We start from the raw sequence: 27,708 nt of genomic DNA on the forward strand, positions 1-27,708 counted from the left end.
GACAATCAGATAGTGCGATTTATTGCCCCCGCACCCCTCCTTCAGCCCCGTCCAGGCCCGGGAATAGACGGGGCCCCATTCTCTGAGGGCTACCCTGGGAACAGGGGCTAGTCCTGCTCCAGCGCTCCTCCACGACCCCAAACCCAGGAAGGGGAGGAGGGACGAGGGCCAAGAAAAACAGGACCCGCGGGGAAGAAGAGAAAAAAACAACGGGAGGGGGGAGTCAGGGGGCGGGCACGATTAAACGAAAACTCTAAAGGGAAAAGGGCCCTCTCTCCCTTCCCTCCCCAGGCTCGCCTGCACGGGAGGGGCCCGGCTGCTCTCCATCCCTCGCGAGCGCCCCAGGCGGCGGGGGAAGAGGAAGAGGGGCCAGGGGCCGCTCTCTCTCGGTCTCCGGTCTCCAGTTCTCCGCACGGTCGGTCCCGGACTCACCGAGAAGAGAACCGGGAGGGCGGGCCAGGCCGGGGGCAGAGCGCAGGGCGGGGGCGCCCGTTGCACCGCGCCGACCGCGGGGCGGCGCAGGGGAGCGAGACGAGGAGGCCACCGCCCCCCGCCGCCTCAGTCCATGTCTCCGCCTCCTCCGGGTCCTGCTCCGACCGTCGTCCCCGCCAAGCCCGAGGGGCCCTGCCCCCCCCCCCCCGGGCCTCCGCCCCTACCGGCCCTCCCCGCCGCGGCACTCGCTGCAGCGCCCCCCCGCCGCCTCGTGGTCGTCGTCGTCGTCGTCGTCACCGCCCGCCCGGTAGTAGCTCTGTCCGCAGCGGCTGCAGACGGACGGCGCGCCCACGGCGTGCACCTTCTTGTGTCTCCGCAGCGCCGCGCCCTGCACGAAGCCCTCGCCGCACTCCACGCAGATGTGCGCGGGCTCCTCGCCCCCCGCCGCCCCGAGCCCGTCCCCGTGCTGGGCGCGCTGGTGGGCCAGGAGCCCCGCCCCGTGCCCGAAGCCCTTCCCGCACTCCACGCACACGTACGGCTTGGGGGCCGGGGCGCGCCGCGAGCGGGGCCCCGGCGCCTTGGCCCCCGCGCTCGCCATGGCGGCGGCCGCCGCGGCCCCCTCGCCGGGCGCGCCCACCACGATGATGCCCTCGCCGTCGCCCACGGGGATGGCGATCTCGCCGTCCGCCGCCGCCGCCTCCTCGGGCGCCTTGGCCCGGCGCACGCTGGCCGCCAGCACCTTGGCCGCCACGCCGGGCCCCGACAGCTCCGGGTGCAGCCGCAGGTGGCGCGCCAGGCTCTTGGGCTGGCTGAAGCCGCGGCCGCAGCGCGGGCACACGAAGGGCTTGAGGCCGCTGTGCGAGCGCCGGTGCTTGGCCAGGCTCTTGCTCTGCGTGAAGCTACGGCCGCAGTCGGGGCAGGCGTAGGGCTTCTCGCCCGTGTGGATGCGCTGGTGCTGCATGAGGTTGGAGCTCCAGCTGAAGCGCTTGCCGCACTCGGAGCAGGCGTACGGCTTCTCGCCCGTGTGGATGCGCCGGTGCTGCACCAGGTGTGAGCTCTGCGAGAAGGTCTTGCCGCAGTCGGCGCAGGCGTTGGGCCGCTCGCCCGTGTGCGTGCGCTGGTGCCTCGTCAGCTTGGACCAGTGGCTGAAGCTCTTGCCGCACTCGTTGCAGATATAGGGGGCCGGGGGCCGCGGCCGGGGCGGGGGGCCGGCGGGGGGCGCCGACTGGGGCGGGGACAGCTTGGTGGGGGGCCAGCTGGGGACGTCGTCATCATCCATGATGAGGATGTCCACTAGAAGGCAAGAGGGTAGGAGAGTCAGGGAAGTCACGGCTGGGGGTTGGGGGGGGGGAGGGGCTGTCCAGGAGCCAGAGCCTGGGGCTTCCACCGGGCCTGGCCTCGGGACCGCCTGTGATCGCAGAGGGCGGCTAGGCCCGGTCAGCGCAAAGCCCTGCCCACAGACCCGGCTGAGCAGACGCTCTCGGTCTCCGGTCCCTTACCCGCCCTGTTTTCCTCGAGCATCGCTCAGTCCCTAGCATTTTACTGAACATTCATGGCTTTACTGAACACTCAAGACTTCCCTCCCAGCTGCTTCCCCCACACCCAGAACAATGCCTGGGACACGGCAGGGACTCCAGAAATGTCTGGAAACAAACAGCGTCAACATGAAGGAACAGGAGTGGAAGTCCAGGAAATGACCCTGAAACCCCAAGCACCAGGCTGGGGCAGGGAGGCCCCAGAGTGAGGGCGCTCGGACCGCAGCCCAGAAGCAAAGGCAGGCCTGGGGGAGAGGGTGTTACACCTGGGCTCTAGGAAGACTGTCCCGGTGCGGGTGAGGAAACAGGAAGGAGGAACTGGTCTGGTTAATGGTATCACAGGGACCACAGGCCAGCACGGGAGTCCTGCTACCCTGGAGTGTGACCCCACATACCAGAGCCTCTGTTACAGAGCCCTCACACTGGTCCCTGTCTGCCCCGTACAGACAAACAATAAAGAAGTGTGGGGCCCTGAGTCATCTCCCACGGTAAGGTAGCTGCACCCCCACCCCCACCCCCCCCCCCCCCCACAACTGGCTCAGCTCAGAGAAGGCCCCTGTGCACCTGCGACCAGGACTGTTGCTCTCCCCGGCCAGCAGGGCCTCAGCCCGGGACCCGGCATGTGCCGCCCGGATCAGCACGACCTCCACGGGTGCGCCCGCGGGCTCCCTTCAAACACTGCTCTCCCCGCTCCTTCCCTCACCGGACCACATGCTCCAGCCCAGGGCAGACCAGTCCTGCATCCAACAACCGGGCACGGGCCGGGCCCATAGGCTCACACACCAACCCGTGGGAACACTGGCAAACACACAAAGCAGCAAGAGGACGCACAGAGGCTGGCGCTCGGTACTTAACCAGCCTCAGTGAGATTAGGTCCTGTGAGCAGGGCGCTATGAATCGGGTCTTTACAGCACAGAACCCGAGGCACCATGCAGACCAATCAAAACCTGGAAAAGGCAGAGCCGCCCCGTGCCCCTGCACCACACACTAAGGTAGTGCTCCTCCAAGGGCCCCCCCCCCCCCGACAGTGGCATCAGAACCAGCAGGGAAGGTAGGGTCTCACTCAGCTGCCCCTGGCCTGCCGTTTCAGCAGCTCTAGGGCAGGGGGCCCAGCACCGCGTGACCCTGGCTCTGAAGACCCACCACTCCACGGCAGGGAGCCTGGGATCTGGCCTGTACTGGATACGGAATCATCTGGAGCAAAAAAGTGCAGGTAGGAAGTCGGGAGGGGTGGGGCTTCCGAAGAACGGGGTGGAGCCCGTTTTGGTGTCAACATCAACCAACAAATGGAGTTACTAGCACGTCCGGTGGAGACACACAGAGACACAGGGACAGAGACAGAGAGAGGGAGGGAGGGAGGGAGGGAGGGGGAGGGGGAGGAAGGGAGAGAGAGAGGGAGGGAAAGAAAGACAGAACAAAATCGGACGTGCAAGGGGCACCTGGGTGGCTCAGTTGGTTAAGTGTTTGACTCTTGATTTCGGCTCAGGTCACAATCTCATGGTTTATGAGACGGAGCCGCACATCGGGCTCTGTGCTGACAGTGGGGAACCTGCTTGGGACTCCCTCTCTCTGCCCCTCCCCTGCTCATGAGTGCACAGGTGCGCTCTCTCTCTCTCTCTCTCTCAAAATAAATAAACTTTAAAAAAAGACATTTTGCTTTTTAAGTTGTGGAGAACGTTTAACAGTACGCTGTGTTCACTAAATCTTCAGCTGCGAAGGGTGTTTACACAGCCACCACGCACATTCTGAGTACAACTGAGGCTTGTGAAACGCTGGTCCCCAGGTCAAGGGCTCGTCCTCACCCCAGAGCAGTGTGGTCGCATGAGTGCGGGCCAGAGACCTGGGCACCTGGGCCAGAGTGGGACGAGATCCAGGAGGACGGGCTGTGGCCTCCAGCTGATGGGGCGGCTGGGTTTTGTGACATGCCTCAGCTCAGGCTGAGTGAATTTTCTGTGTCCAGCTGCCCACACACACCACTGCTTTTTCAAGCAGGTGTTAAAGAAATTGCTAAGGGGGGAGGGTTTTCATCACTCTGGGAGGCAGGTTCTTTTCCAACCTGCGGGTTCCTGGCCCTCTGAGGACCTCTGGATGCTGGTGTTTGCTTTCCAAGAACAGGCTGGCTCTGGGCTCGGAGGTGGTGGTGAAGGGCCAGCCTGGGGGTCAGGCAGGAAGTGAGCAGCCGCCCTCTGACTCCCCTCCTCACTAGGGGCTTTTCTCTGAGAGGATTCAAGGAACTGCTGGAAAGAGAGGAGTGTAGTGACCAGTAGAAAGAGCTCACTCCACAAAAATAGCAGAAGTAGCTGCCCTTCAGGGGAGGGGAGGGGAGGGGAGGGGAGGAGAGGGGTCTCCTGGCACCAGCACTCACAGCAAACATTGTCTCGACCTGGCCCAGCTCAGGGCCTCAAGCGGACCACCCTCTGGGGCTGAAGCTGGTGGTTTAATTCAACGACGTTAGCCCTGCTGTTGTAAAACACACAGCCAGGGACTCCGAGGACCCCAGAATGGAATGCGGAGCTGAACACAGAAATACAGACAGACAAGTGCCCAGGTCAAGCAAGACACAGGGCCTGGCCACCCACAGGGAAGCCCCTCCCGCACTCACCCCTCCCACCATGTGCCCCTGCATTTCTCGGTGGCTCTGTTGCCCACGTGCATCCCTGGAAGCTGCAGTGTGGCCCTGTTTCATTACTTTTTTAAAAAATTTTTTTTAATGTTTACTTATTTTTGAGAGAGAGAGAGAGAGAGACAGAGAGAGAGAGAGATCATGAGCAGGGGAGGGGCAGAGAGAGAGAGGGAGACACAGAATCGGAAGCAGGCTCCAGGCTCTGAGCTGTCAGCAGAGCCCCACACGGGGCTTGAACTCACAGATGGCGACATCATGACCTGAGCTGAAGTCGGACACTCAACCGACTGAGCCACCCAGGCATCCCTGTGGTCCGTTACTTTTCAGTTCAGAGTGTCTGAGAGTCTCTTTCAATCCAGACTCTCCTGTGTCTTGCTTTTGCTCACAGCCTTGCTGTTCAAGAGCGCGGGCTGCATGCGGTTCAGCCGGTGACTCCGTCCCCAGACCTGCTGTCTGAAGACCCTGCCCCTGCCTCAAAGGTACAGGATGTCTGTCCGCCATGCCTGTCTGTCCGTGCCATCGGCGTCCACAGTGCCTGTCTGTGCGGTCAGCAGCCACTGGCGCTCAACACTCAGGTGGCCCGACTCACTGAGTATGCAGAACAGAGCTCCCTTTCTCAACGTCGCCATGAACTCCTGGATGTAAACGTATATGGTGGGTCTCACTCCACTGCCGTCATTACAGCTAGCGGGCCTCCCAGTGTCCCATCCACAGCAAGTTGAGGGGGCTCCACACCCCCCAGACGGGGCCCAGGTGGTCTTCCGGCAGCTTCCCTGCTACCCAGCCTACTGAGACGTTCCAGGCTCATCTACGTGTCCCACCCGGACGTGAAACACGCTGTTTCTCCAGGAGGCCCTGGGCTCTTTTGGCGGAAAATACTTCAAGACCAAAATCAGGAGAGGATCACTGTTTGTTTTCTTTCCTTACAATAAAATTCCTCTGAGTTCACACTGACACTTCCCAGACAAATCCGGACCTACAGGTTTTTCTAGAGTCTTCTCTGTGATCTCTGCATCTCCCCTCTTCAAAGGGGAGGAGAGAATCTGAATGCCCCAGAGTTACTTACTTGCTGACCCCACGTTAGTTTCGAGATAACCACCGAGGAGCAAGTAGCTGCCTCAGTGCGGGCCAGAGACCTGGACGCCAGGCCCAGAATCGGAGAGAGATCCCACCATTGCCAATTACGATTCCTGAAAACACAAACGAAGAGTGGCTTTGGGTGCGCAACTCCTGTTCACAGCCGGTCCTCTGCCAGCCACATGTGCGGTCCCGACCTACCCTACCTCCCGGGGTCTCATGAAGCCCAGCGGGCTCACTGCCTGTCTGTCCTCGCCAGTGTCTGTCCGAGCCTCACCTGCTAAGACTCCTCAGGAGGGCCCACAATGCAGTGGACAGAGCCACCCAGGCGCCTCCAACTCGTGGGTCAGTTTTTTGTTTTTTAATGTTTATTTATTTTTGAGTGAGTGTGTGAATGGGAGAGGGGCAAAGAGGGAGACACAGAACCCAAAGCAGGCTCCAGGCTCTGAGCTGTTAGCACAGAGCCTGATGCAGGGGCTCCAACTCAGGAACCCCGAGATCATGACCTGAGCCAAAGTCAGATGTTTAACCAACTGAGCCCCCCAGGCACCCCCGTCAGTTTTGAGAAGACCCTTGGCTCCCTCTGCCTTCCCCGGGGAATCCTACACACGGCTCCACTTTCTTGGGCACAAAGGGCTGCTGACACACTGCCAGCACCCGCCCTCTGCCCACAGGCCCCGAGGTTTGCTGCTTTCCCTAGCAGCCAGTGACCCGAACAGAACAGGGCCTGCTGTCCTGACGCGACACTCTCAGATCTGTGATTTGCTCTTTCAACACCTAAGTTTTGCATTCCAGGAAGGTTCCCTATTTACTCCCCGTCTTTGCTTTGAGTTTCTGCAGGACTGCCCCCTCCAATCACTGGGGTTCTGGCTAGCTTCAGTTTTTAGTCCGTTTTAATCTTTCTTCATTTCTCTTTTATTTAAAAAAGGTATTTTTTAATGTTTTATTTACTCTTGAGAGAGACAGAGAGAGACAGAGCATGAGTGGGGTAGGGGCAGAGAGAAGGGGAGACACAGAATCCGAAGCAGGCTCCAGGCTCTGAGCTGTCAGCACAGAGCCCAACGTGGGGCTCGAACTCACAAACGATGAGATCATGACCTGGGTTGAAGTCAGACGCCTAACGACTGAGCCACCCAGCTGCCCCCCTTTTTTATCGTAAAATGTCCTTTCTTGCTGGTTATCATATGTAAGTGCTAAATCACACTAAATTCTACTCCTGAAATCACTATTACACTATTATGTTCGCTAACTCGGATTTAAATACAATTTAAAAAATTTTAGTAACAGTAATAAAATAATAAAATAAAATGTCCCTCCTTTTTACCTCCAATTTTTCTTGGGGAATGTGTTGTTTTTATTCTGCCCTGACTTTTCTCTTTCAGGCATCACTGTGAAATCTCTCATATTGCAAACTCACTGCTGGGCTGTGCACCCCTGCTTCTGAGTGTTCTGACTTTGCCTCTGACCCTATCTGGGGAGGTGTTATCTGCCCGTGTTCCCTTTTATTCTAATAGCTTTTTGGGGTGGGGGCGGGGTGGGGGCAAGGTTCCGGGTAGTGTTTTGGCTTCTAACGTCCTCACATCATGGCTGAGAGTCTGTGACATGCTCTCCCAGGATTCCTGGCTCTGCGGCCACCCCTGTTTTCATCTGTGGTCAAGAACAGTTCCCACTCAGTTTTGGGTCCCCTCCTGGAAGGTTCCACCCTGCGTGGGTCCTGCCCTGGCAGGGCATTCGACCTGGTGGGCACCAGAGCCCATGCGTGGGCCCCAGGCCACTCCAGCCCCTCAGACCTTCCTGCGGCCCTGGGCTCCCTGCTCCCAGTCTGGACAGAACACCTCCAATCTCAGGTGCTGGCCTCAGTGGGACCCCCAAGCCTTCCAGTGAACCCGAGGGCTATTTGGGGCTCTTCCTCCCTTTCTTCCCTCCAGCACAATGCTACCAGCACACAGACCTGGGGCAGTTGGTTTGTCCCCACCCAACCGTATTTGGGGGCTCACGGGGGCACCTTCACACTAAGGTGTGTGTCATCAGCATGGCCTGGGGCATATGGCTTTTTATGTGTGGGTCTGGGGGGAGTCCAGGGCTGCCATCATGCTGGGCTCAGAAGCAGCATTTGAGGGCAGCTCTATGGAATGACTCCAGGGCGCGGCAGAGGGAGGTCAGAAGCCATCCTCCGGGAGGTGACTTCTGGATGCCAGCTGACATCTTTCCTGTTGGGAGGGCGCCCTCCTCAGAATCACGGGGTCTTTTCTATTCACATACCCATTTTTCTGGATTACTCTGTAGCTAAAGCTCAGATAGGCCTGGACGGCTCTTCCCCCCCTGCCACTGCCTAACCCCACACCTCTGGCCAACTCCACCCTGGACGGCCAGTTTGGGGCCATCAGGAGGCGCCCTTCTCCTGGGCACTCCTGGGAACCATCAAATTGCCTGGAGGTGGCCCAGCCTCCCCGCCCAGCACTGTTTCTGGCATCCCAGCCTCCCAGGACGGCCGGTGGCCAGACAAGCCCGGGACACGCAGAAGTGCTTCTAAAACACCAGCCTCTGTTGACAACGGCACCAGCTAAGCCTGCACACCATTCCCCAAAACATCCCAACACGGGGAAAACAGAAATTCCTGCGGTTTCACAGATGGTTGGGGCAAGTGCACCCCAGGGAAAGGAAACGCGACCCCCTGGCTCTTTTCTCTCGTGTGTGCGGAGGTGCCTGACAAGCACCTCCCGGGTGACCGGCCGCCTGCCCTGGGAGCAGCGGGCTTCAAACTGGGTCACGGCCCGGCAGCAAGGGCCAGCTCAGCGTGGAGAGGATGGCGGCATCCCGCCCGAAATAGAGCAGCAGGGGAAACGAACAGCCTGGGTGCCGCCAGCAGTAGGACTGATCCGAGACTTTTACCTCAACACTCGGCATACGCACACACACACACGTACACACACACACACAGGGGCTGGGGGCGAGTGTGCAGGCGTGTGAGAGGTGGGGCGGGGACGCTCAAACTTGTGGGGACAGAGAGCTGGAACGTCCTGCAGACACCATGGGCTGGAGCCCAAGCCCACCTCCCGGTCTGCCCCTTGAGGCCCCACCACCCAACGCGTGGCCTGAACGAGCCTCAGGCCCACGACCTATAGCTCCTGAGGGGCTGGCGGCCTCCAGGGAAGTACAAGGCACCCCTGCTCCGCAGCAGCCCAGACAGCTTCCCCATCACTCCTGAGCCCCAGAGAAGGCCCTTCCCCCTGGGGTGACCCTGCTGGGTGCTGCCCACGGTCAGTCCTGTCTTCCTCGCCAGAAAATCCCCAGCACAGGGCTGAGCTGGGATAAGCCAGGCATGGTGACCCTGAAGCCACCCCCTACGTCACGCGTCCCCGACTGGGCCAACCAGACCCAAACGGGGTTGACGGGGAGAGAAGCCTGGGCGGCCCTCTCTGCATCTGCCGTGCCCCTCCCGTCCTTCACTTCGGGCGGGTGCCTGGGTGGACCTGATAGAGCTGAGGCTCCACTCGGGAGCATGGGGGCGGCCGGGACAGCACGCAGAAGGCCACCCAGGGCCAGGACGCGGCAGCTCATGGAGGAATCACGGAGAAGTGGCTGAGCTAACCACCCCTGAAAGCACCCTGCTTGCAGCCTGCCATCCCAGACCACACGTCCTTCCCGTCCTTCCCGTCCAAGCCACCAGGACGGTTCCCTGTGGTTCCGCCTCCAGCTGTGCACGGGGACCCCTCCAGCCGCTGGAAGACAGCCCCGGGCTCAGAGGGCAGAGCTCACCCCCGAGCTACAGGTGGTGTCCCGGGTGACCCCGGCAGGTGAGCGGAGCAGGGCGTGGGGGTCACTGCAGGGTACCTCAAGGAGCTGCCGCTGGCAGCTGGGGACAAGGGTGGACACAGGACTGCGTGGAGCTCAGTCAGCTGGGGGGAGCGGGGAGACTCCAGGGTGCAGTCCCAGCCTCCACGGCCAGGGATGCCTGTGGCCACGTGGCTGCGACTCAGGGCCGTGACAGCACTTCCCAGTCTTCATCTTCCGGCCCTGGGACGAGACAACAGGCCCACCACCCCACCTGCCTTCTCCCGGCTCCAGCTCGCTCTCGGGGGTCGGCAGACACCAGCCCCTCTCACTCACCGCTCACCAGGCCCCGTTCCTCTCGACTCTCCGCGGAGCCCAGCCTGCCTGTGCACACGTGTCCTCCCCACCCTGAAGGCCCAACATCCCTCTCGGGCAGGCACCGGGAATCACACCACCAGAGCCACCACAGCGGCAGCCAGCCGGGGCCTCGGGACATCAGGGCAGGAGTCCGGCACAGTAACGGTACCACGGGAGGCTCTGTGCATAGGGAGGCAGGAACCTGGAGGGCCCACAACGATGGGATGCCCAGCAGCTCGGTGTCCACAACAATGGGACGCCCAGCAGTGCCCAGCAGCTCGGAAGCATCCGGGCATGGGGCTCACTAGCTGAGCTGAGCGAAGGGAGGGTCACAATGTGGTGACACCGCAGTGGGGGATGGGGAGCACAGGCTCAGGACAGCCAGCTGGACAAGGGGGATGAGACAACCCACCTGTACACTTTCAAGGTTTTATAAGGAGAATAAGTTAACGGAAGACTCCTAAAACTAAAACTAACTTACTCAAAGGCAGACGTACACTCTGGAGAAAACGGGGGGTTTGGACAGGGACTGGGTGTTTCATTAGGTGGGGTCAGCACTGTGTCCTTGTTGTTTTGGTCGTGCTCTTATAAAGCCTGCACCTCTGGGAACTTGCAGGTGTAATGATACCACATCTAGAATTTTCTGTAACTGCTCCAGGGGGAGAAGAGGGCACAAGTGGGGACATTAAGAGTGGTGAAGGGTCTCTGATCGCCAGAGTTCAGAAGAAATAAACAGTCATTACACCACTTATGTTTCAAACTTCCACAACAAAACAGGCTTTTGAGTTAATTTTAAGAGGGCTAGAAGGTTGGAGCACCTGGTGGCTCTGTCTGTTGAGTGTCTGATTCTTGATCTCAGCTCAGGTCATGATCTCACAGTTCATGAATTCGAGCCCTGTGTCAGGCTCCGTGCTGTCAGCACGGAGCCTGCTTGGGATTCTCTCCCTCCCTCTCTGCCCCTCCCCTGCTTGTGCTCTTACTCTCTCTCTCAAAATAAACTTTAAAAAAAAAAAAAAGGGGAGGGGGGGCTAGAAGGGCAAGAACATAGGTCAGGAGAAGGAGGGGGAGCAGGCCCGGGGGCACACCAGGGAAGGACAGGCATGGGTCCTCCCTGTGGGGGCAGCTGGGTCAGAGTAAGCACGGAGCCCCATGACTCGGTTTCCTGCTCTGTACCCAAGGCTGCTGGGGACCTCCCAGCAGGGAGCTGCTCTTCATTCTCCTCCAGACGATCTTAGAATAAAGAAGCGGGAGGAGCCCGGGGCTTTAGAATAACATCTACCCCCACGTGAGGTCCAGGCCCTCATAACCCTTCTCTTGGCAACTATGGTACACTGGCACAAGGTGGTGAACTCAGTGCCTGTTTTGTAAATAAAGTTTTATTGGCACATGGTCACATTCATTCACTTCCAGATGGTCCGGCTGCTTTCCTGCTGCAAGGGCAGGGCACAGGGTCAGAAAACCAGAAGTATCTCCCCTCTGGCCCTTTACGGTAAAAGCCATTTGCCAACTCGGTGCCGGCCCCGGCCGAAAACGCTTCATCAGCAGCACTAAAACAACGTCCGTGCTTTATTTCCTGGCTGCCCTACGGGAAAGCCCCCGGCAAGCAAACCCCAGGCCCCACGAGCCCAAAAAGGAGTTTTATTCAACCCAAATAATGCTTTATTAAATAAAACAAGGTAGCAGTATTTAAAAAGTGAAGCATTTTCCCATAAAAACCCAGCAGACAGCCGCCCCTGCGGTCTTGTCAGCTCAGGGCACAGTCCCACCCCAACCCTGTCGCGCCCGCCCCTGGTCTGCAGTCTCTTGCTTGGGAGAAGCGCAGGCGGCCTAGAAACAGGGCAGCGTGGCCAGGCCGCTGGGGGGTGAGGGGGCCGGGCCATGAGGGCAGGAGGAGGGACGGACAGCAGCAGCCCCCAAGGGCTCCCAGAGCCACAGGAGGAGAGGTGCAGGGAGCCGGGGTCCAGGAAGGGGGCAGGATCGGCCAAGAACCGCCCAAGGCCACCTCACCTGGGTTCTCATGACTGGCCATCTGCTGGTCCTCGGAATCCAGCGGCCCCGGAGACCAGGCCTCTTCCCGAAGCTCCATGTCTGGGTCCCTGTTTGGAGAGGATGAGACGGAAGGACAGAGTTTACAGGATGCCAGGCGCCGCATTGGCTCCAATCCGCGCTCAAGCACGGCCCCGGCAGACAGAAGGCGTGTGGCAGCAGGCACCTGAGAGACCCTGTACGGGGGACCAGCCCAAGGCCACACCCGATCTGGGGAGGAGCGGCTGCCAGCCAGGCTCATGTCCCAGAACCGCCAGGGCGAGACACCGCCTCCCGCCTGGGCCTCCACGGCCGCCCCACACGTGATCGCCACCTTGGACCTGCCGGGGACCTAGGAGCGAGGAAGCCCTCCATCCACGACGCCCCGCCAGTCACAGGGTTGAAGGGCTGGCATGCCGGGCCCATGCCCAACATCACAGGGAAGCAGACCGACGCAGGCACCCAGGTCACCCACGGGGTCACGTTCTGTGGTCTCAAACGTTCATGAACTAAGACAGAGTCCACATCAGGGTCCTGGGGGAGGTAGCTGAGTCCCCAGGATACCTGCACTCAGAGTGGCAGCCAGACAGCCCCCGACGCCCTCCCAACCCCTTACCTCTTTACTGGCCCCAAGGGCCAAGGCCTGGCTCCTGGGGCAGACAGCCCCGCACCTCTTCCTGCCCCCTCCGGCCTCCATGATTCACTGAGCAGAGCTGGGCAGGCGTCTACCCTGTGTCTTAGACTCGGGCAGGGTGGGAGACCTAGGCGGCACCCAGCCCCAGGCAGTCAGCCCCTCGGGACCCGCTCCCTGGTGTGGCCTCACTCCCTGGCAGGAAGCCTGCAGCGGGCAGGACCTCTGACAGGAAGCTGTAGCAGGCCAGGAGCAATCGACTGGACCTCCAGGGGCTCCTCTGCACCGTCAGGCCCTCGGGCCCCAAACCAAGGGAACTGCTGCCTTAGGTGAGCACACGCAGCTCTGAGAAAACTGCCAAGGGGTCCTCTGCCTGCCATGGGACCTCACAGGGCAGCAGCTGCTGCCCAGCATCTGGGAACAGCAGCCATCGGCCCCCCAGCACCACACACCTCCTCGCAAACCTGCCTGACCCATTTCTCTCAAATCCCCCACTGACAAGGGGCTCACCACCACCCAGGCACCAAAGGAACCAACCATTCCAAACCCGTTCCGCCCCCCAGTGGCCTCTACTGACATCTGAGAGGAAGCCAGGCAACCGGCCGTCCCGCTAACAGACACACGCAGACACGTCTCCTGGGTCTGGGCCCTGCTCGACGTGGTACGGACACCATTAACTCTGAGCAGGCAGCACCGCTGCCCCACCATCAGATGAGGAAACTGAGGCAGGAGCGGCAGCGATCTGAAGGCACACGGCACGCAGAGAACCACAAACAGGCAGGCCAGGTCCGAGCGAACAGGACAGCCTGGCCCAGCCAGCCCCGCCCCACAGGGCCTGCGAAGCAGCAGGAAGACAGATGCTGCTGTCCCCCCATGCCTCCCAAGAGCTTCCCGCCCCCCAGCCCCGGCTCCGCATCACCCTGCACGGACACGCTCTCAACAACCACCATCCCATCGCAGCAGAGGGGAGATCACTAGGCAGCAGGGACAAGATGCCAACAGTGTGGCCACAGAGCCCCCGGCCCCAACCGCTCTGCTTTCCTGACACCCAACCAGTCGTCACAAGGACCTGTAAGAGCACAGGACGTAACCAAAGACCAAGGCGGGGGGGCGGGCGAAGGACACTGACGAAGGGATGGAAAGCAGCTGACTCGGAGGCGCTGGGGGGAGGCAGTGAGGAGCCCCTGGTCGGAGCCCCCAGCCCAGGCCTTCTCATGGCCACCGTGCCACCAACCATGACAGGGAGCTACCATGAAGTGGGGCCGGGTCAGGAGACGGTGCCCTGTGCAGGCTCTCACCCCCACACGTGGTCAGAGCGCCCACTGTGACCCAGAGGCACCTGCCTGACTGATCACAGGCTCCCCCTCCACACAGGGCACTTATGGGACTAACCAGAAGACAAGGCGGGAGAGCCAGCAATTCTGCAGGGGCCGGCATGTGCTTGGTGGCACAGTCCCTTCCTGCCTACCTGTCCCTGCCACCCCCACCCCATGGGCACGGGGTGGTGAACAGGCCATAGCCCAGCCTCACGGGAGGTCCCTGCCAGTGATGAACAAGCAGGTGAGTGAGACAGTGAAGTTCATGGAGCGGAGGGGAGGGAGAGACAGGCAGCTGCACCAAGGCATCAGAAGAGGATCTCGCAGGTGGAGGGGCCGCAAGAGAAGCATGGACTGGGAGGGATGCTGGTGTCAGGAACAGCAGGTACAAAGGCCCCGAGGCTAGAGATGCAGGGCTGGGAGGATTCTCTTGCAGAGCCCAGAAGGCCAAACGGAAGCCTGAGCTCTTTGAATCGTGGTGATCCCTTTGAGCTGGGCACCATCACAACACTGGGGCTCACTGATGTAGGGGCACCAGGTCCTGGAGGTCCCTTGCAGCAACGGAAGGAGCACCGATGGTGGGCAGCCAGGACTCACTCGGCACGCACAGTGCCACGTGCAGTGCCACAGGGTCTCCCAAGGTCCAGGAGGGTGTGGAGATGAGGGAGGGAGGCCCCCCGAGCAATGTTCCACCCTGTCTGCCCGAGCCATCACCTCCCCAGAGGCCTCCCAGCCCCCAATCTGCCCCACCCTGGGACCCATGAGGTGCCCGGCACCCACAACAGCGCCAGGTGCCGATGGGGGCTGAGGATAGGCGTGTGGCACACGCCTGAATGGGCATGAACAGAACAGAGGCTGCAGGAACAAATGCCCTGCAACTGTGTCCCCCTTGCCCACCCACCCGCTCACACCCAACAGGGAGGACGGACTGCACCCCAGAGCCCAGTGAGCCCCAGCCAAGAGCGGGTGCCACACACGGTTCGGATGAAACCAGGCTGGCATAGTCCGGCCACTCGGCTGTGGAGCCGCAAACGCTCTGACCCTGACCAGATAACTGCCTTCTCCAGAAACTAACTAGAGGGGGAAAACCCGAACCTGGGAAAACGCTGCTTGCAGGGGAACAAGAGTTCATCACAGCCAGATTTAGAGCAGGGAAAAACTGAAAAGAAGCCGTCAGCACCGGTGGGACAGCTTAAGAAAATCCCACAGAGGGCTGCCTGGGCAGTCAGTGAAACGTCCAACTTCAGCTCAGGTCACAATCTCACGGTCTGTGGGTTTGAGCCCCGCGTCGGACTCTGCACGGACACCTCAGAGCCTAGAACCTGCTTCGGATTCTGTGTCTCCCTCTCTCTGCCCTTTCCCTGCTTGCGCTCTGTCTCTCTCTCTCAAACATAAACATTAAAAACAAACTTTTTTTAAGAAAAAGTAAATCCCACAGATGTCACAGCCTCACAGACAATGGTCCTGATGCCCCCTGATGATAGCAGACAAGTGATTTAACTTTTTTCTTTTTGTTTATCTTCATTTTCTCTATTTTTTCTTTTTACGTTAACGGGTAATTACTTCTGTAACAGGGGAAAGACTAAAAATCAATTCCTTTCTGGGACAGCCGTCGCGTATGGCAATGGGAAACTCGCTGGGTGTTGAGGGGGCAAAGTGGACGCAGCCGGATGGCCCTCGGGTCACACAGGGTAACCGCGAACCCACAAAAACCCTCATGCTCGGCTGGCGGGCGTGCAGGACGGGGCGGCCGCCGTGGACAACAGTCTGGCGGCTCCTCACGTGGTAAACAGACTTACCTTGTGACCGGCGACTCCGCTCCTAGGCATACACCCACGAGACATAAAGCACGTGTCCACACGCAGACCAGCCCACGAACACTCACGGCAGTGCCCTTCGCAGCATAAACGCCAGAGGAAGAAACCAGCCACAAAGGATGCGGACAGCAGATTGCATCTATGCGGATGGCCAGGACAGACAGGAGCGGCTGCCAGGGGCTTGGGGGTGGAGACGGAGAGGGACCGCAAATGGGCTTTTTACGGAATGAGAAAATTCTGGAATCAGACCATGGTGACGGTTGCGCAACGTTTTGTGAATATATTAGAAGCCGCTAAACTGTACGTGTTAAAGGGTGAATTTCACCACATGTAAGTTACACCTCAATTAAAAACAAAGACTTGGGGCACCTGCCTGGGGGGCTCAGTCGGTTGAGCATCCAAGTCTCAATTGGCTCAGGTCATGATCTCACGGTTCACGAATTCCAGCTCCACATCAGGCTCCTCGCCCGCTGGCAGGGCAGAGCCTGCTTGGGATCCTCTCTCTCTGTCTCTGCCCTTTATGTTCTCTAGTGCTCCCTCTCTCTCAAAAAAAAAAAAACAAACAAAAAAACCCAAAAAAAATAAAAAAAACAAAGACAGACTTCAAAAAACGTAAGGGCCCCCTGATAACAAGGCCACAAATGCTAAAAATGAGGCAAGAAGGGAGCATCTCTACTTGCTAAATGAAACATTGCCTCATTCATGAACCGCTTAACAAAGCCAATTGTGTCCTCAAGAAAAGCGAGGTAAGCCACAGGAAAGAGCCGGTAAGTGCCCACAGGGTTGTGGCTGGCGGGGTTGGGGTGAAGGAGGTGGGCCCGGACAGCCGGCTTGGCTCCCTCCTCTGTGCACGGAAACTTGTCTGCCAAGTGGGCATGCTGTGCTTCCCCTGAATTAAAGTGTAAGTCGCTGACAGCAGGGACTTCCCGGCCCCGGGCCTCCACCGCAGGCCAGCTTCCTGCAGCAAGAAGGCCTCGGCCTTCGCTCCGTCCCCTTCCTGCCCCTGTCCTGCCCCGCCCCCCCAGGGAACCTTTGGGCTCTGGGGCACCTGGGCCGGGCGGTGGGGACAGGAACCCCTTCTCGCTGTGCCGGACAGCGAGGTGTCAGCGGCTGCCCCATGGCCCAATGAAGTTCCCGGGCAGCCAGCAGATGGTCACCCAGAGCCAGGAGCCTGGTGCCCACACGGAGGCAGTGAGGGAGCCAGTGCAGCGACACATGGGGCTCCCTGTGAACAGAGCAGAGGCAGGGCTCCATCAGGGCCACCACCAGGGCCATCTACCCCAAATAGGCCACTTTGCTTCCTGGAAGCAGGAAATGAAACCCGCACAGCAAAGTGCCCTCCCTGGACCAGGAGGAAAGACCATCCTTCCCTCCAGACGCCAGAGAAGGAAGCGTGTATAAACGGACCTCCTAACGTACCCTTCTGTCCTCCAGTCCCCTCCAGGGGGACCCTTCTGTCCTCCAGGGGCTGCAGCACCTTGGCCTCCGAACTTCTCTGGGTGTTCACTTCTCTCGCTTGGGCTCCCGTGTTTGTGGAAACACAATCCGCGTGCTTTTCTCCCATTGATGTGTTTTAGTCACAGCAGGAAACCCTAAGAGGGCAGGGGAAACTCTTACCTCCCCCACAGACCACTGGAAGAGGCCTCTTTGTGGGACAGACCGGACTGAGAGGGAGTCATAGTCACGGTCCACCCGCCCATCAGCTACCCCCTGCTACCAATGGGTTTCACCTGAGTGTTTTAATGGTCACCCTTTAAAATATATCTAAGTAGCTACGCCACATCCTCGATCATGCCCCTTGGCCTGTAAAGCCCAAAATATTTACCTTCTGGCTTATTACAGAAAATGTGTGCCAACCCTGATATAAAGGAATGAGGGCCACCCAGACTCCCTGGCCAGGCCTGGAGGTGCTCTGCCTCCTGTGGGAAGCAGAGAGGGCCGGAGGAGTGTGCCTGAGGGGCCTCAGCAGGGATGCCAGTCGGAAGGAGGCCCTGAGCTCGGGCACTGTCCTGAAACCCCAGTAATTTTCTCTGCATCTGTGTTTGGCACATCAATTGTGACAGGACAAGGAAGTGTGCACCGGGCACTTGGAGCCGGGCCACGCCCTGTGCCTGAGAAACCCAGGCAGAGAGGGTCTGGGCTCCCGTGGGCATCTCCACGTGGAGGGAGCTCAACGGCAAATACCAAGTGAAATCACCCTGACAGATTACGAGACCCCAGAAGAAAGGAAAAAGCTTTTTTCCTGCTTTTTGCACAAGCAAGGGGCTCACCTCTTCATTTTGCAGAGTCCCAAAAATTATGGAGCCTGCCCTGGGGGCAGCAGATGAAGCATTAGGAGCAATGAGGCCCGAGCGCATACAGGTCACACAGGCCCTGGCCAGGAGTCTGCACGTTAATCCAAACACAGCAGGAAACCACGTTTTCACAGAGGATTTGCAGAGGCCTTGGAAAGACAAGGATGCATCTTCTGGGGCACCTGGGAGGCTCAGTCTGTTGAGCGCCGACTCTTGGTTTCAGCTCAGGTCATGATTTCACAGTTCGTGGGTTCAAGCCCCGAGTCGGGCTCTCTGCTGACAGCACAGAGCCTGCCTGGGATTCTCTCTCTCCCCCTCTTTCTGTGCCCCTCCGCCAGCTTGTGTGTGCTCACTCGTGCTCTCAAAAAACGACGCACCTTCTTGTTCTGACTTTTGAGGGGTCAGGAGGTTTCCCGCTGGACCTGCCAGTCAGGGGTGAGCCAGGAGCAGGGCACACTCCCGGGTTACACCACCTCCCAGGGGATTTAAGCAAACTATCGGGGTGAGGCCACGGCCCACAGTGGTGCTACCGTGGCCTGGCAGCTGGGCCCTGCCGGCCACTGCCCTGCACTGTGATCCTCCCTGGGATGACCAGCAGGTGCCCCAGGGGTGAGCACACAAGGCAGAGAGGAGCCAGGGGTCCTTGTGAAGAGTTAGGAAGGGTGTTCGCTACACATACCCAGGCCCTTCCTCTCCCATCCACTCACTCACTCACTCATTCACTCGCTCATTCACTTGCTCACTCACTCATTCACTCACTCACTCACCCACTCATTCACTCGCTCACTCACTCATTCACTCGCTCGCTCATTCATTCATTCACTCACTCACTCATTCGCTCACTCACTCACTCACTCACTCACCCACTCACTCACTCAAGGAGCTGCTGAGCCCTCCAGTCAGACCCTGGGGGCCTGTGGCTTACGGGTCCTACACCCAGGATCTCAGAGGCGTGGGGGAAGGGCTGCAGCCCCCGACCCACCTCCCACTTGCTGTGGAGGAAGCCAGATTCTGCACTGTGACACCTTTGGAGACCCGCCTACCCTCCATGCTCCCTCCCAGCCCCCCAGTTTCTCCCCACAGCCTCTGCGTGACCTCGCTCATTCCTGAAGATGAAGAACGGGCCTCCCCCAGCCCGCCGGAGCCGGGCCCTTGAGCGATCCAATTAGCACAGGGGCAGACAGGACCCAGCCACTATGAAGCTCAGACAAATTATTGTTATTATTGTTGTTATGAGATCCCGCCCACCTGCTCTGGATGCCAGCCCACCAATTAGCCCCTCTCTTTCTTCTGCTGCCAATCTCACTGCCTCCCCTCCCCCGCGCCAAGCAGCTCCAAACCACCCCTTCTGAACCTGTGCCTGGCAGGGCCCTTCCCTCCAGGACACCCCCTGCCTGCCTTCCTCCCTCACCTCCCAGCCCTCCCCTCTCCTCCCATCTCTTCCTCCCTCAGAGCTGGGCTGTGACTTCCACCTCCTGCCTTACCTCCCACCCACTCCCCAGCCTCTGGGTCACCAAATCCAAGGGCTATTTAACCCCTGTGCTGGCAGCGAGCACACGTTCCCCTCCCCTCACAGGGCTCCGTGGCCCAGCCACCTAGGACACAGTCCTCCCACCTCCTCCTTCCCACCCCGTCCACCCTCCCCCTGCCTCCCCATGCCCACTCCCTCCCAACACCCCTTCAAAGTCTGCTCCCCACACCAACCCACTCATCTTTCTAAGTCACTCAACTCAAACCGCCCAACTAAAGATGAGCAAAGGGCCAGAACAGACGTCCTCTAAAGGGCTGAGGAGAACGTAACAAGACTCTCAGCCTCATTCGCCATCACAACAGGGTCCCACGGTGTCAGAACACAGGTGACAGAAAGCAGAAGACATCAAGAGCTGGCGAGGAGGAGCACACCCTGGAACCCGCACGGGCTGCTGGCTGGGCTGGGAAATGGGGCAGCGGCTGTGAAGGGACGGGCGGCCCCGGAAGGTAAAGCACAGAACCACCACGGGATCGTGTCACGCCAGCTTTGACTAGACACCCAACAGAGACAGGAACAGGTCCGCACTAAGTGTGCACACGTGCGGTCACAGAGGCATAAACCACGACGCCCAGACACGGAGACAAGCCAACTGCCCATCGACAGACGAACTGATACACAAACTGTGGTTCGATCACACGACAGAACGCTATCCTGTCACATGCCGCGTCACGGATGAACCCAGAAAACCTCACGCTGCATGAAGAGGCCACACATGGAGAGCCCGTTCACATGAAATACCCAGAACAGCAAATGCAGAGACGGGACGTGGATTAGGGATTCCAGGGGACGGGGGGCAGAGAAGGGGAGTGGGTGCAGCCTCTTTCTGGGATGACGATGACATTCTGGGGCAATGGGCGTATCTATCTGTGGGCACATCACCCACCACCGAATTGTGCACTGTAAGCAGGCGGACCCGTGTGGAACAGGACTCACGCCACTGCCCGGCCTCGACTACCCTCCTGCATGTGCCCACTGCGCTTCACCCAGCCCCTCGATCCCACCCCCACCTCCCGCCCATGGCCTGTCCTCCACCCACCTGGCACCTTCTCACCTTTCCAGGGTCCACTCGTGTGTCACCGCCCAGGCCGCCTAGGCCCCGCCCGGGTTCCCTGGCTGGGCACCACCACCTGGAACCGTGTCTTGTGCACAGAGCTCACTGACGGCAAGCAGCCTGGTGCGCACATCCCTTGCCCAGCAGGGGCCACTCAGACCCCAGGCCCCTTTTCGGCCAGGATGGTGATGCCCACAAACCCCTCCACTCTCCTCACCAGCTCCTACCCACTTCCCTTTTCTGTGGGCAGCTTCACCCCTCACTCCAGGCCTGAAAATCCACGCGCTCCCTCCTCTGCCCCCACCTGGATCACCTCTGACCCCCACAGCTGGGCCTGTCAGGCTCTCCCCTGTGGTTTGAACACTGAGGGATAGTCTGCAGCACCATGGGAAGCGCAAGCCCTTTTCTGTGGGGACAGGGAGCTCTCTGTCAACCTCTCCCGTCCCATTCCTTCCACAACGATTGGTCTGCTCAGACTCTTTCCACCTTACCTGGGTCGGCTGAGTAGACCCTACTTCCCCAGAATGTAACCCGCACCCATCCGGGTTGTCCAGTGCTCTCAGAAAGAGCTGAGCAAAGCAGTCCGTTTCGATCCTGCTCCTCTGTCCCCTCCCCACCCCCACCCCCACCCACTGTCTTCCCCTTTTCCTGGACTGCCTCCCAGGGAGTCTATCTCATGGCTTGGTCGCTTCCGTCCACCTCCCGTCTAGACTGGCCACCATCCTCAGGGGCACCACGCACCCCTGCCTCCAATCCTTTGTGGCCCACCCAGGGTGCAGCCCACCCCAGGGGCCCCAGCAGGAGGCACACTCCAGAGGCCCTAGTCACCACTCCCCACTACGTCCCAGAGAGAAAAGTTTCTAGAATTCCCAGAACCTCCCTGTGCTGTCATGGCGGCAGGCGGGTGGGGAGTGTGGAGGCCACCTGCCACCATCCGGGAATGCTCAGCATTCAGATCTACAGAGATGTCTGTGAACACTCCTGATTCTTAAATTTCGGCCAGTAACTAAACATTGCTTACACAAACAAAAATATTCTCCAGGACAGAAAAAAAAAGACGCAAGCACAACTACAGACCGCCTATGTGTCACTGGCCAATCAGACCAGTGGGCCAGACCCCCATTCTCTAGTGGACCTGTTTGTCCACATTCTACCTGCAGACGGGCTGCCGGGGCCCAGCAAAAGTAGCACCTCCCCCAGGAAGCCTTCCCAGACTTCTCTCTTCCCTTAGCTCAACTGTCCTCTTTTCAAATAATAGTAACAGATCCCACTCACCAAGCACAACTACATCTCAGAACTGGGTGCAGGGTGCTGTGGGTTCATAATCCTAATCCCCACAACCCCAGGCGGAAGAGAGGACAGGCTCTCTGGGCAGGCTGCCAGAGTCAGAATCGGCCCCACCACCCCCCAGCCATGTGACCTTGGACAAGGTGCTTCAGCCTGTGAGCCTCCTCACCATCGTGAGTCCTGCATCAAGATCAAAGCAGAGCTCTTCGTGAGTAAAGAGCTCAACAGGGAGCCAGATGCCCAGTACGTGCCTTGTGACCCCTGAGAGAACTGTTCAAACTGGGGTTCAGAAAACTTCGGTGGCTGACCTGTCATCACAAAACCATGAAGTCGAGGAGCACAGACTCCAGTCGGGTCGGCCAGCCTCCAAGGCCGTTTCTTTTCTCCGCGCTCTTAGGACGCCAGCCCCGGCTTCCTTAACTTCCCCGGGTGGCCTGGCAGAGCAGCACAGGGCCCTGGTCCACCCACCCAGGCTCGGCGTGGCTGGCTGCTCAGCAGTCGTGAGGCGACAGCTCTCTGTGCTACTACAACAAAGCCACCAACGCTATAAGCGTCAGAGTCACACCTGAAATGAGAGGCTGGGTCTCAGAGTACCCTGAACCAGCCAGTGACCCTGCAGATACCTTTGTGACAACGCACCCGTGGCAGAGGGAGACCAGAGTCCCCAATCCTACGACTGATACCTAAGAGGTCTTCATGACGGCCTGTATCTCCCCAGACCCCAGGCAGCGGCATGATGGTGAAGGGCCAGGTCCTGGACTCTCGCACACACTGGTGCTCCTATGCAGCTGTGGGGCCTGGGGCTCGATCCCCACCCCTAAACTGGGGGTAGTCACCCCCATCCCAGGGCCTCTCAGAGCTCAGAACAGCGAGTACTAAGCGCAGGACCAGACGCCCGCCAGGCGCTCAGAAAGCCAAGTGCCAGCAAATTTAGTCTGTCTCCACCAAGAGGGCAGGGCCATAGCTGACTCCCAAGGCCCCAGCTCCCAGCACACACAAGGCCTTGGGCAGCATGGGGGACAACCAAAGGAGCTCACCGTCCTCCCCAGAGTCCCAGGGTCCTCTTGGCCAATCCCTCCCTGTCCTTCAAGACTCTGACACACCACCTTCCCCAGGACATGCTTCTAGAATTCCTGGGAGCTGTTCTGGGAAATTCCCCCAGTCCTTTGCTGCTTCTGTGTGTGTCTCCCCAATAGGTCTCCAAGCTGCTGCAGGACAGGAACTGCCAGTGCCGCCCGGCTCTGACTCTGGGCCAGGGGAGCCTCTTCTCCCACCCCACAGCAGAGCACTGCACCCGTGGGCCCAGCACACAGCCGAGTTGTCCAAGGAACGCTAGGCTGTGCTATCTTAGGGGAAAGGAAGAAACGGAGCATGAAAAAGGGAAGTGACAGATCCAAGGTCACCAGGATGGAAGAGACAGGAGACAAGGCCTGGCCCCGGAGCCGTTCCCACATAGTTTATGGTCACTTCTCTGAGGTTTGTTCTCACTTTAAACGGAAAGCATTAAGAGCTTCCCTACCAAGATCAATACTATTATTAACATTCCATTTCACCTGGACAGAAATTGAGATGTTAACACTCATCTGTGCTGTAAAATCACAAAGTATGAGGTGTGGAGCTGGGATGTGAACGCAGGTCTGTCTGACCCCAGAGTTCTTAATTAATTAGTCACAGTGCTCCTCATGGGCCAGGCAGGGTGACAAGCCCTAGCCCTGCTCCAGCTCCTCAGCTGGGCTGGGGTGGGGGTGGGGATAGATCTGGAAAGCTTCCAGGGAAAAAACTAAGACATGAGATAACACAAGTCGGAATCCGATCTGAGTGTCGTCAGGGCTGAGGCAGAAGGCCGGAGGGCCAGAGGGGACTACAGCAAAGGCAGGCAGGTGAATGCCTGCTGCATTTAGCCAAAGAGGCTTACAGCCTTACAGAGGAGATAAGCCAGGATCAATGGCAACCGTGCGTCCCCGGAGCAGAAGCCAGCTCTGACTCCCAACTGGATCCTCGGCATTGCCCAACGCGGGGCCTGGCACCAGGAAACCACACACCGAGTCACTCCCTTCCTGAAAGCCCCCGGGACTGGGCTGTGCAGGGATGTCAGCCCTGGGCTCCCACAGCCCTCCCCACCTCCCGATAAGGGATCTGGGTGGGGACTCTGCCCTCCTGCTCCAGGACCTTGCTCATCTCTCTGCCCTGGCGCCTAGTACGGGGCCGGCCCTGGAGGAGCCTGTGGGTCACTTTTCCATCGGGTGATGCCGCCATCCTGGGCTGGCCTGACCCCACGGGGCCAGTGGCACGTATCTCCAGGAACCGGGTGTCCCCCCCTTGAGACCCGGACAGGGTCTGGGGTATAAAACAGCACAGCTAGACGCCCGGGAGGCCTCGGGGTCGGCTTCGGGCCGGGCCACCGTCCGCCCCTGTCCCGCGGGCCACGCGGTGCCTGACCTTGGCCCAGTCACTTCCCCTGCGGCGCACGCGCTTCCTGCCCGCCGCCCGCGCCGGAGCGAATGAATGAGCCTCCCGCCGGGCGAATGCCCTAATCACCGGCCGGATCAAAGGCCGCACGCAGCCCGCCCAGGGCAGCAGCGGAACCCGGGCTTCTCTGAAAAGGGGAAGGAGGTGGGGTGACAAGCCGGGGACCCAGACGCGCCCCCCGGGCCGCCGTTTCCGGTCAGGCCAGCCCAGCCCGCGCGTCCCCTTCCCCCACCGGGGCCTCAACTTCCCCCGGGAATCGCCACCACTTCCGGCCACGACCTGCCGGAGAAGCTGCGGCAGCCCCACCCCCGAGCCCCCAGCCCGAGCCCCGGCGCTGCGCAGGCGCGCTCCCTCCCCGGCGCGGCCCCGGCGCGGCGCCGCGCACGCGCGCTCCCCGCGGCTCCGCCTGGCGCGCCCTCGCCCGCCCGCGTCACCGGCCGCGCGCCCACTCACGCCCCCCCAGCACGCGCACGCGCACTCTCCCGCCCAGTCGCGCTCGCCCGCCCGCCTCCCCGCCCGCCCCCCGCCCGCAGCCCGGCTCCCGAGGCGCGCGCCCACCCGGCCCTGGGTTCACGCCCCCCGCCCCCGCGCCCTCCCCTCACCTCCTCGGTCCCGGGGCCGCCGCGCCGCACTCCTCCTCTCTGCTCCCTCGCGGATGGTGGCAGCGGCGGCAGCGGCGACTCAGACCCTGGGGTCAGGGGGACGGGCGCCCAGGCCGGAAGTGACCTTCCTGGCCGCTTCCGCCCGCGCTGCTCCCCCTCCCCTTCCCACTCCCCCTCCAGCCTCCACCCCGTCCTCGCCGCTCTAGGAAGGCGAGCCCGGCGACCCCCTAGCCGCCGCCCCCCAAGCTCTATGGTACGGAGCGGACGCCCCTGGGAGCCACTTCCGGACCCGTCTAGGACACGGGTCCTCCGTCCCCGCTCTATGGCGCCGCGCGCCGAGGGGCTTCGGGCCCCGCCCCCTTCCAGGACAGGAGGCGCGGGCCCGGCCCGTTAGGCGGAGACTTCCGGGTGCTCGGGAGGTACTCCCCCCCAACCCGGCTCCCGGCGCTCGCGCCTGCGCGGTCGGCGCCCCGCGCCAGCCTGGGGCGGAAAGGTGTGGGAGAGAGTGGCGGCTAGGGCCGTTCGTGCCACCCCAGGTCCTCCTGTCGTCTCTATCATCGTAACCCCTTCCGTGCCGGGGCTCGAGGCGGTGGCAGCGTCCGCTTGTGGAGGCAGCTCCGGGGCACAGCCCTGACGAGTCCTGCCCGGTGTCCGCGACTGAGCCTAGTTAGGGTCCCGGAGCGAATCTCTAGGGTGGGGCTGGCGACGGGGGAACCTGCTGCCCCCAAGGCAAGCAAGACCCACCAGTGCCCTCGTTTAGTGCACCTGCCACCTGCCAAGCCGGGCGACCAGCCAGCCCCTTCCTTCCCTGGGTCCCTGCCCTCTGGTGGGAGAGGGGAATGCTGGTCTCAGGTTTCACCTGAAGCCAACCCTGGAGCTGAGAGGGCTCACCGTCCCCCCCCCCCCCCCACCGGCCTCAGTGCCCTCCCTTTTAAGGGGGTAATAACACGTTGTGCTCCTGCGAGGTCTTTGCATACATTAGGATCCGTTAATAACCTATTCCTCTTTTGCAGATAACAAGGGACAGAGAGCTCAAGGCACCTGCCGAAAGTCACATGCTGAGAATGCAGAGCCTGGGCTCCAACCGTGGGCTCGCTCCCGATTCCTGTATTTGACCGTGCCTAAACTGCCTCCCATAATGAACCATTGATCCCAGTAGCTGAGGATTCACCTACTTTCCTCATGTGAGGCAGGCACTTAGGAAGCACTCACTGAATGTCAGCTGTTATTTCAGTGTTCTCATATAAGAAGATGTTTTAAAATTATTGTTTACACCACAGTGTGCTGGCAGGCCAAGTCATTGCCCCCCCCCCCCCCGCCAACGCTCCCACCCCACACACTTGGCTGGCTCTCACGTCAGTGGCAGATGACTTACCGTAATTATTTATAAGTGTTTTATTATCATCATCACTGAAACAGTCACCAATAATAAATAAATAAACATAAATGACGGATTAAGAAAAGAGAAACAGTCACGGAGCTTGGGAGTCAGGAAGATGGGGATATACAATTCCCTTGTTGAATAACACCTCTCACAGCCTCAAGAATCTGTACAAATTTGCTTAATTTAGGACCTGATCCTAGCAAAGTCTCAGTGAAAATGCTAGTGATTAGCAGGACTTATTAGTGCTATTATTTCTGCTGTGGCCGCTGAATACCCTCATATCTCAATCTGCATCAATCATAAGATGTGTGTTGTTGATCTAATGACATCTTTTCAGGATAAAAAATAGTTCTGTATTAAACGTACATGTAAATAGTAAGATATGCCTGTGTCTCACCTTCAGAAATATCGCAAAAGTACATTTTTAAATACTAATTATTATTTATTACTATGAGTATGAACTTTACGTCATGAAACCTGAGTATAAGACTCATCAGTGCTCCTCTGAATCAGATCACTTGTTGTGTGTCTGCAGTGGCCTGGAGGGGGGCAAAGTGGAAGGCACAGCTTTCTCCCTCTCCCTTTCCACCCTCCCAGCAAACCAAATTGAGAACCCAATGATGAGATCTGGAGAGCTCTCTTGATCACCAGACGGAAGCCATGTATTGAGGATGGTGATGCAACAGCTAGAAGGGGCCAGGTCAACACTTGGTGGCTTTACGAGAAAGAGGTTCTGTGCCAGCAGAGCTATGACATGAGAAAAGCTACCTTCTATCTGATTTAAATTTTTTTAATGTTCATTTATTTTTGAGAGAGTGGGACAGAGCACAAGCAGGGGAGGGGCAGAGAGAGGGAGACACAGAATCCCAAGCAGGCTCCAGGTTCCAAGCTGTGAGCACAGAGCCCAATGCGGGGCCCAAACTCACCAACTGTGAGACCATGACCTGAGCCAAAGTCCGATGCTTAACCGACTGAGCCACCCAAGCAACCCCCTTCTATCTGATTTTAAACCATTCATAATTCTGAGTGTCTCTCTTAAGACTGTCAAACCAATAACGGGTATTTCCAAGTCATAGGATGGGGTTGTAGTCAAAATGGCTCATCGATCACAAAAACCTGCCCTTCCCTTTCAGAGTATAGAATTATCCCTGGAAAGGCTATTTCCCATCCAGGGACTACAGCTTGACATCTGTGTGTGGCCTTGTGATTGGCTCTAAACACTAGGATGGGGGCAGAAGGGACACAGACTATTTCCAGGCCACAGCTATTAAAAACAAGCATGCTTGGAGTGCCTGGGTCACGGTCAGTCAGTTAAGCATCCGACTTCGGCTCAGGTCATGATCTCACAGTTCATGGGTTCAAGCCCCGCGTCAGGCTCTGTGCTGACAGCTCAGAGCCTGGAGCCTGCTTCAGATTCTGTGTCTCCCTCTCTCTCTCTGCCCCTCCCCCGTTCATGCTCTGTCTCTCTCTGTCCCAAAAATAAATAAACGTTGAAAAAAGAAA

The 27,708-nt window shown here is 59.4% G+C and overlaps 1 protein-coding gene and 1 long non-coding RNA gene across 4 annotated transcripts; one reads left to right on the forward strand and one right to left on the reverse strand.

The window, feature by feature from the left end:
• ZNF787 (zinc finger protein 787) lies at nt 1–24,977 on the reverse strand. 3 transcript variants are annotated; one of them, XM_027037499.2, is made up of 4 exons: nt 24,822–24,973; nt 11,806–11,894; nt 5,657–5,780; nt 1–1,725 (listed from the first exon to the last, which is right to left on the reverse strand). In XM_027037499.2, coding segments are annotated over exons 3-4 (1,074 nt in total). In that variant the 5' UTR covers nt 5,658–5,780; nt 11,806–11,894; nt 24,822–24,973; the 3' UTR covers nt 1–652. The 3 variants fall into 3 exon arrangements, with proteins under 3 accessions (XP_026893300.1, XP_026893298.1, XP_026893301.1); XM_027037497.2 differs by lacking the exon at nt 5,657–5,780 and having other exon boundaries at nt 24,822–24,977; XM_027037500.2 differs by lacking the exons at nt 5,657–5,780; nt 24,822–24,973 and adding an exon at nt 15,570–15,858.
• LOC113593374 (uncharacterized) lies at nt 24,934–27,708 on the forward strand. Its single transcript, XR_003413483.2, has 2 exons — nt 24,934–25,074; nt 25,835–27,708. It is a non-coding gene; the product is annotated as an uncharacterized LOC113593374 (long non-coding RNA).

Source organism: Acinonyx jubatus, chromosome E2 (assembly GCF_027475565.1).
Source record: "Acinonyx jubatus isolate Ajub_Pintada_27869175 chromosome E2, VMU_Ajub_asm_v1.0, whole genome shotgun sequence".
In the NCBI taxonomy this organism is placed as follows: domain Eukaryota; kingdom Metazoa; phylum Chordata; class Mammalia; order Carnivora; family Felidae; genus Acinonyx; species Acinonyx jubatus.

Coding starts and splice junctions, on each gene's coding strand:
- ZNF787 (XM_027037497.2), bottom strand. CDS start 11,884: ATGGAGCTTCGGGAAGAGGCCTGGTCTCCGGGGCCGCTGGATTCCGAG. Junction 1,726..11,805: donor GGCCAGTCATGAGAACCCAG/GTGAGGTGGCCT, acceptor CTTGCCTTCTAG/TGGACATCCTCATCATGGAT.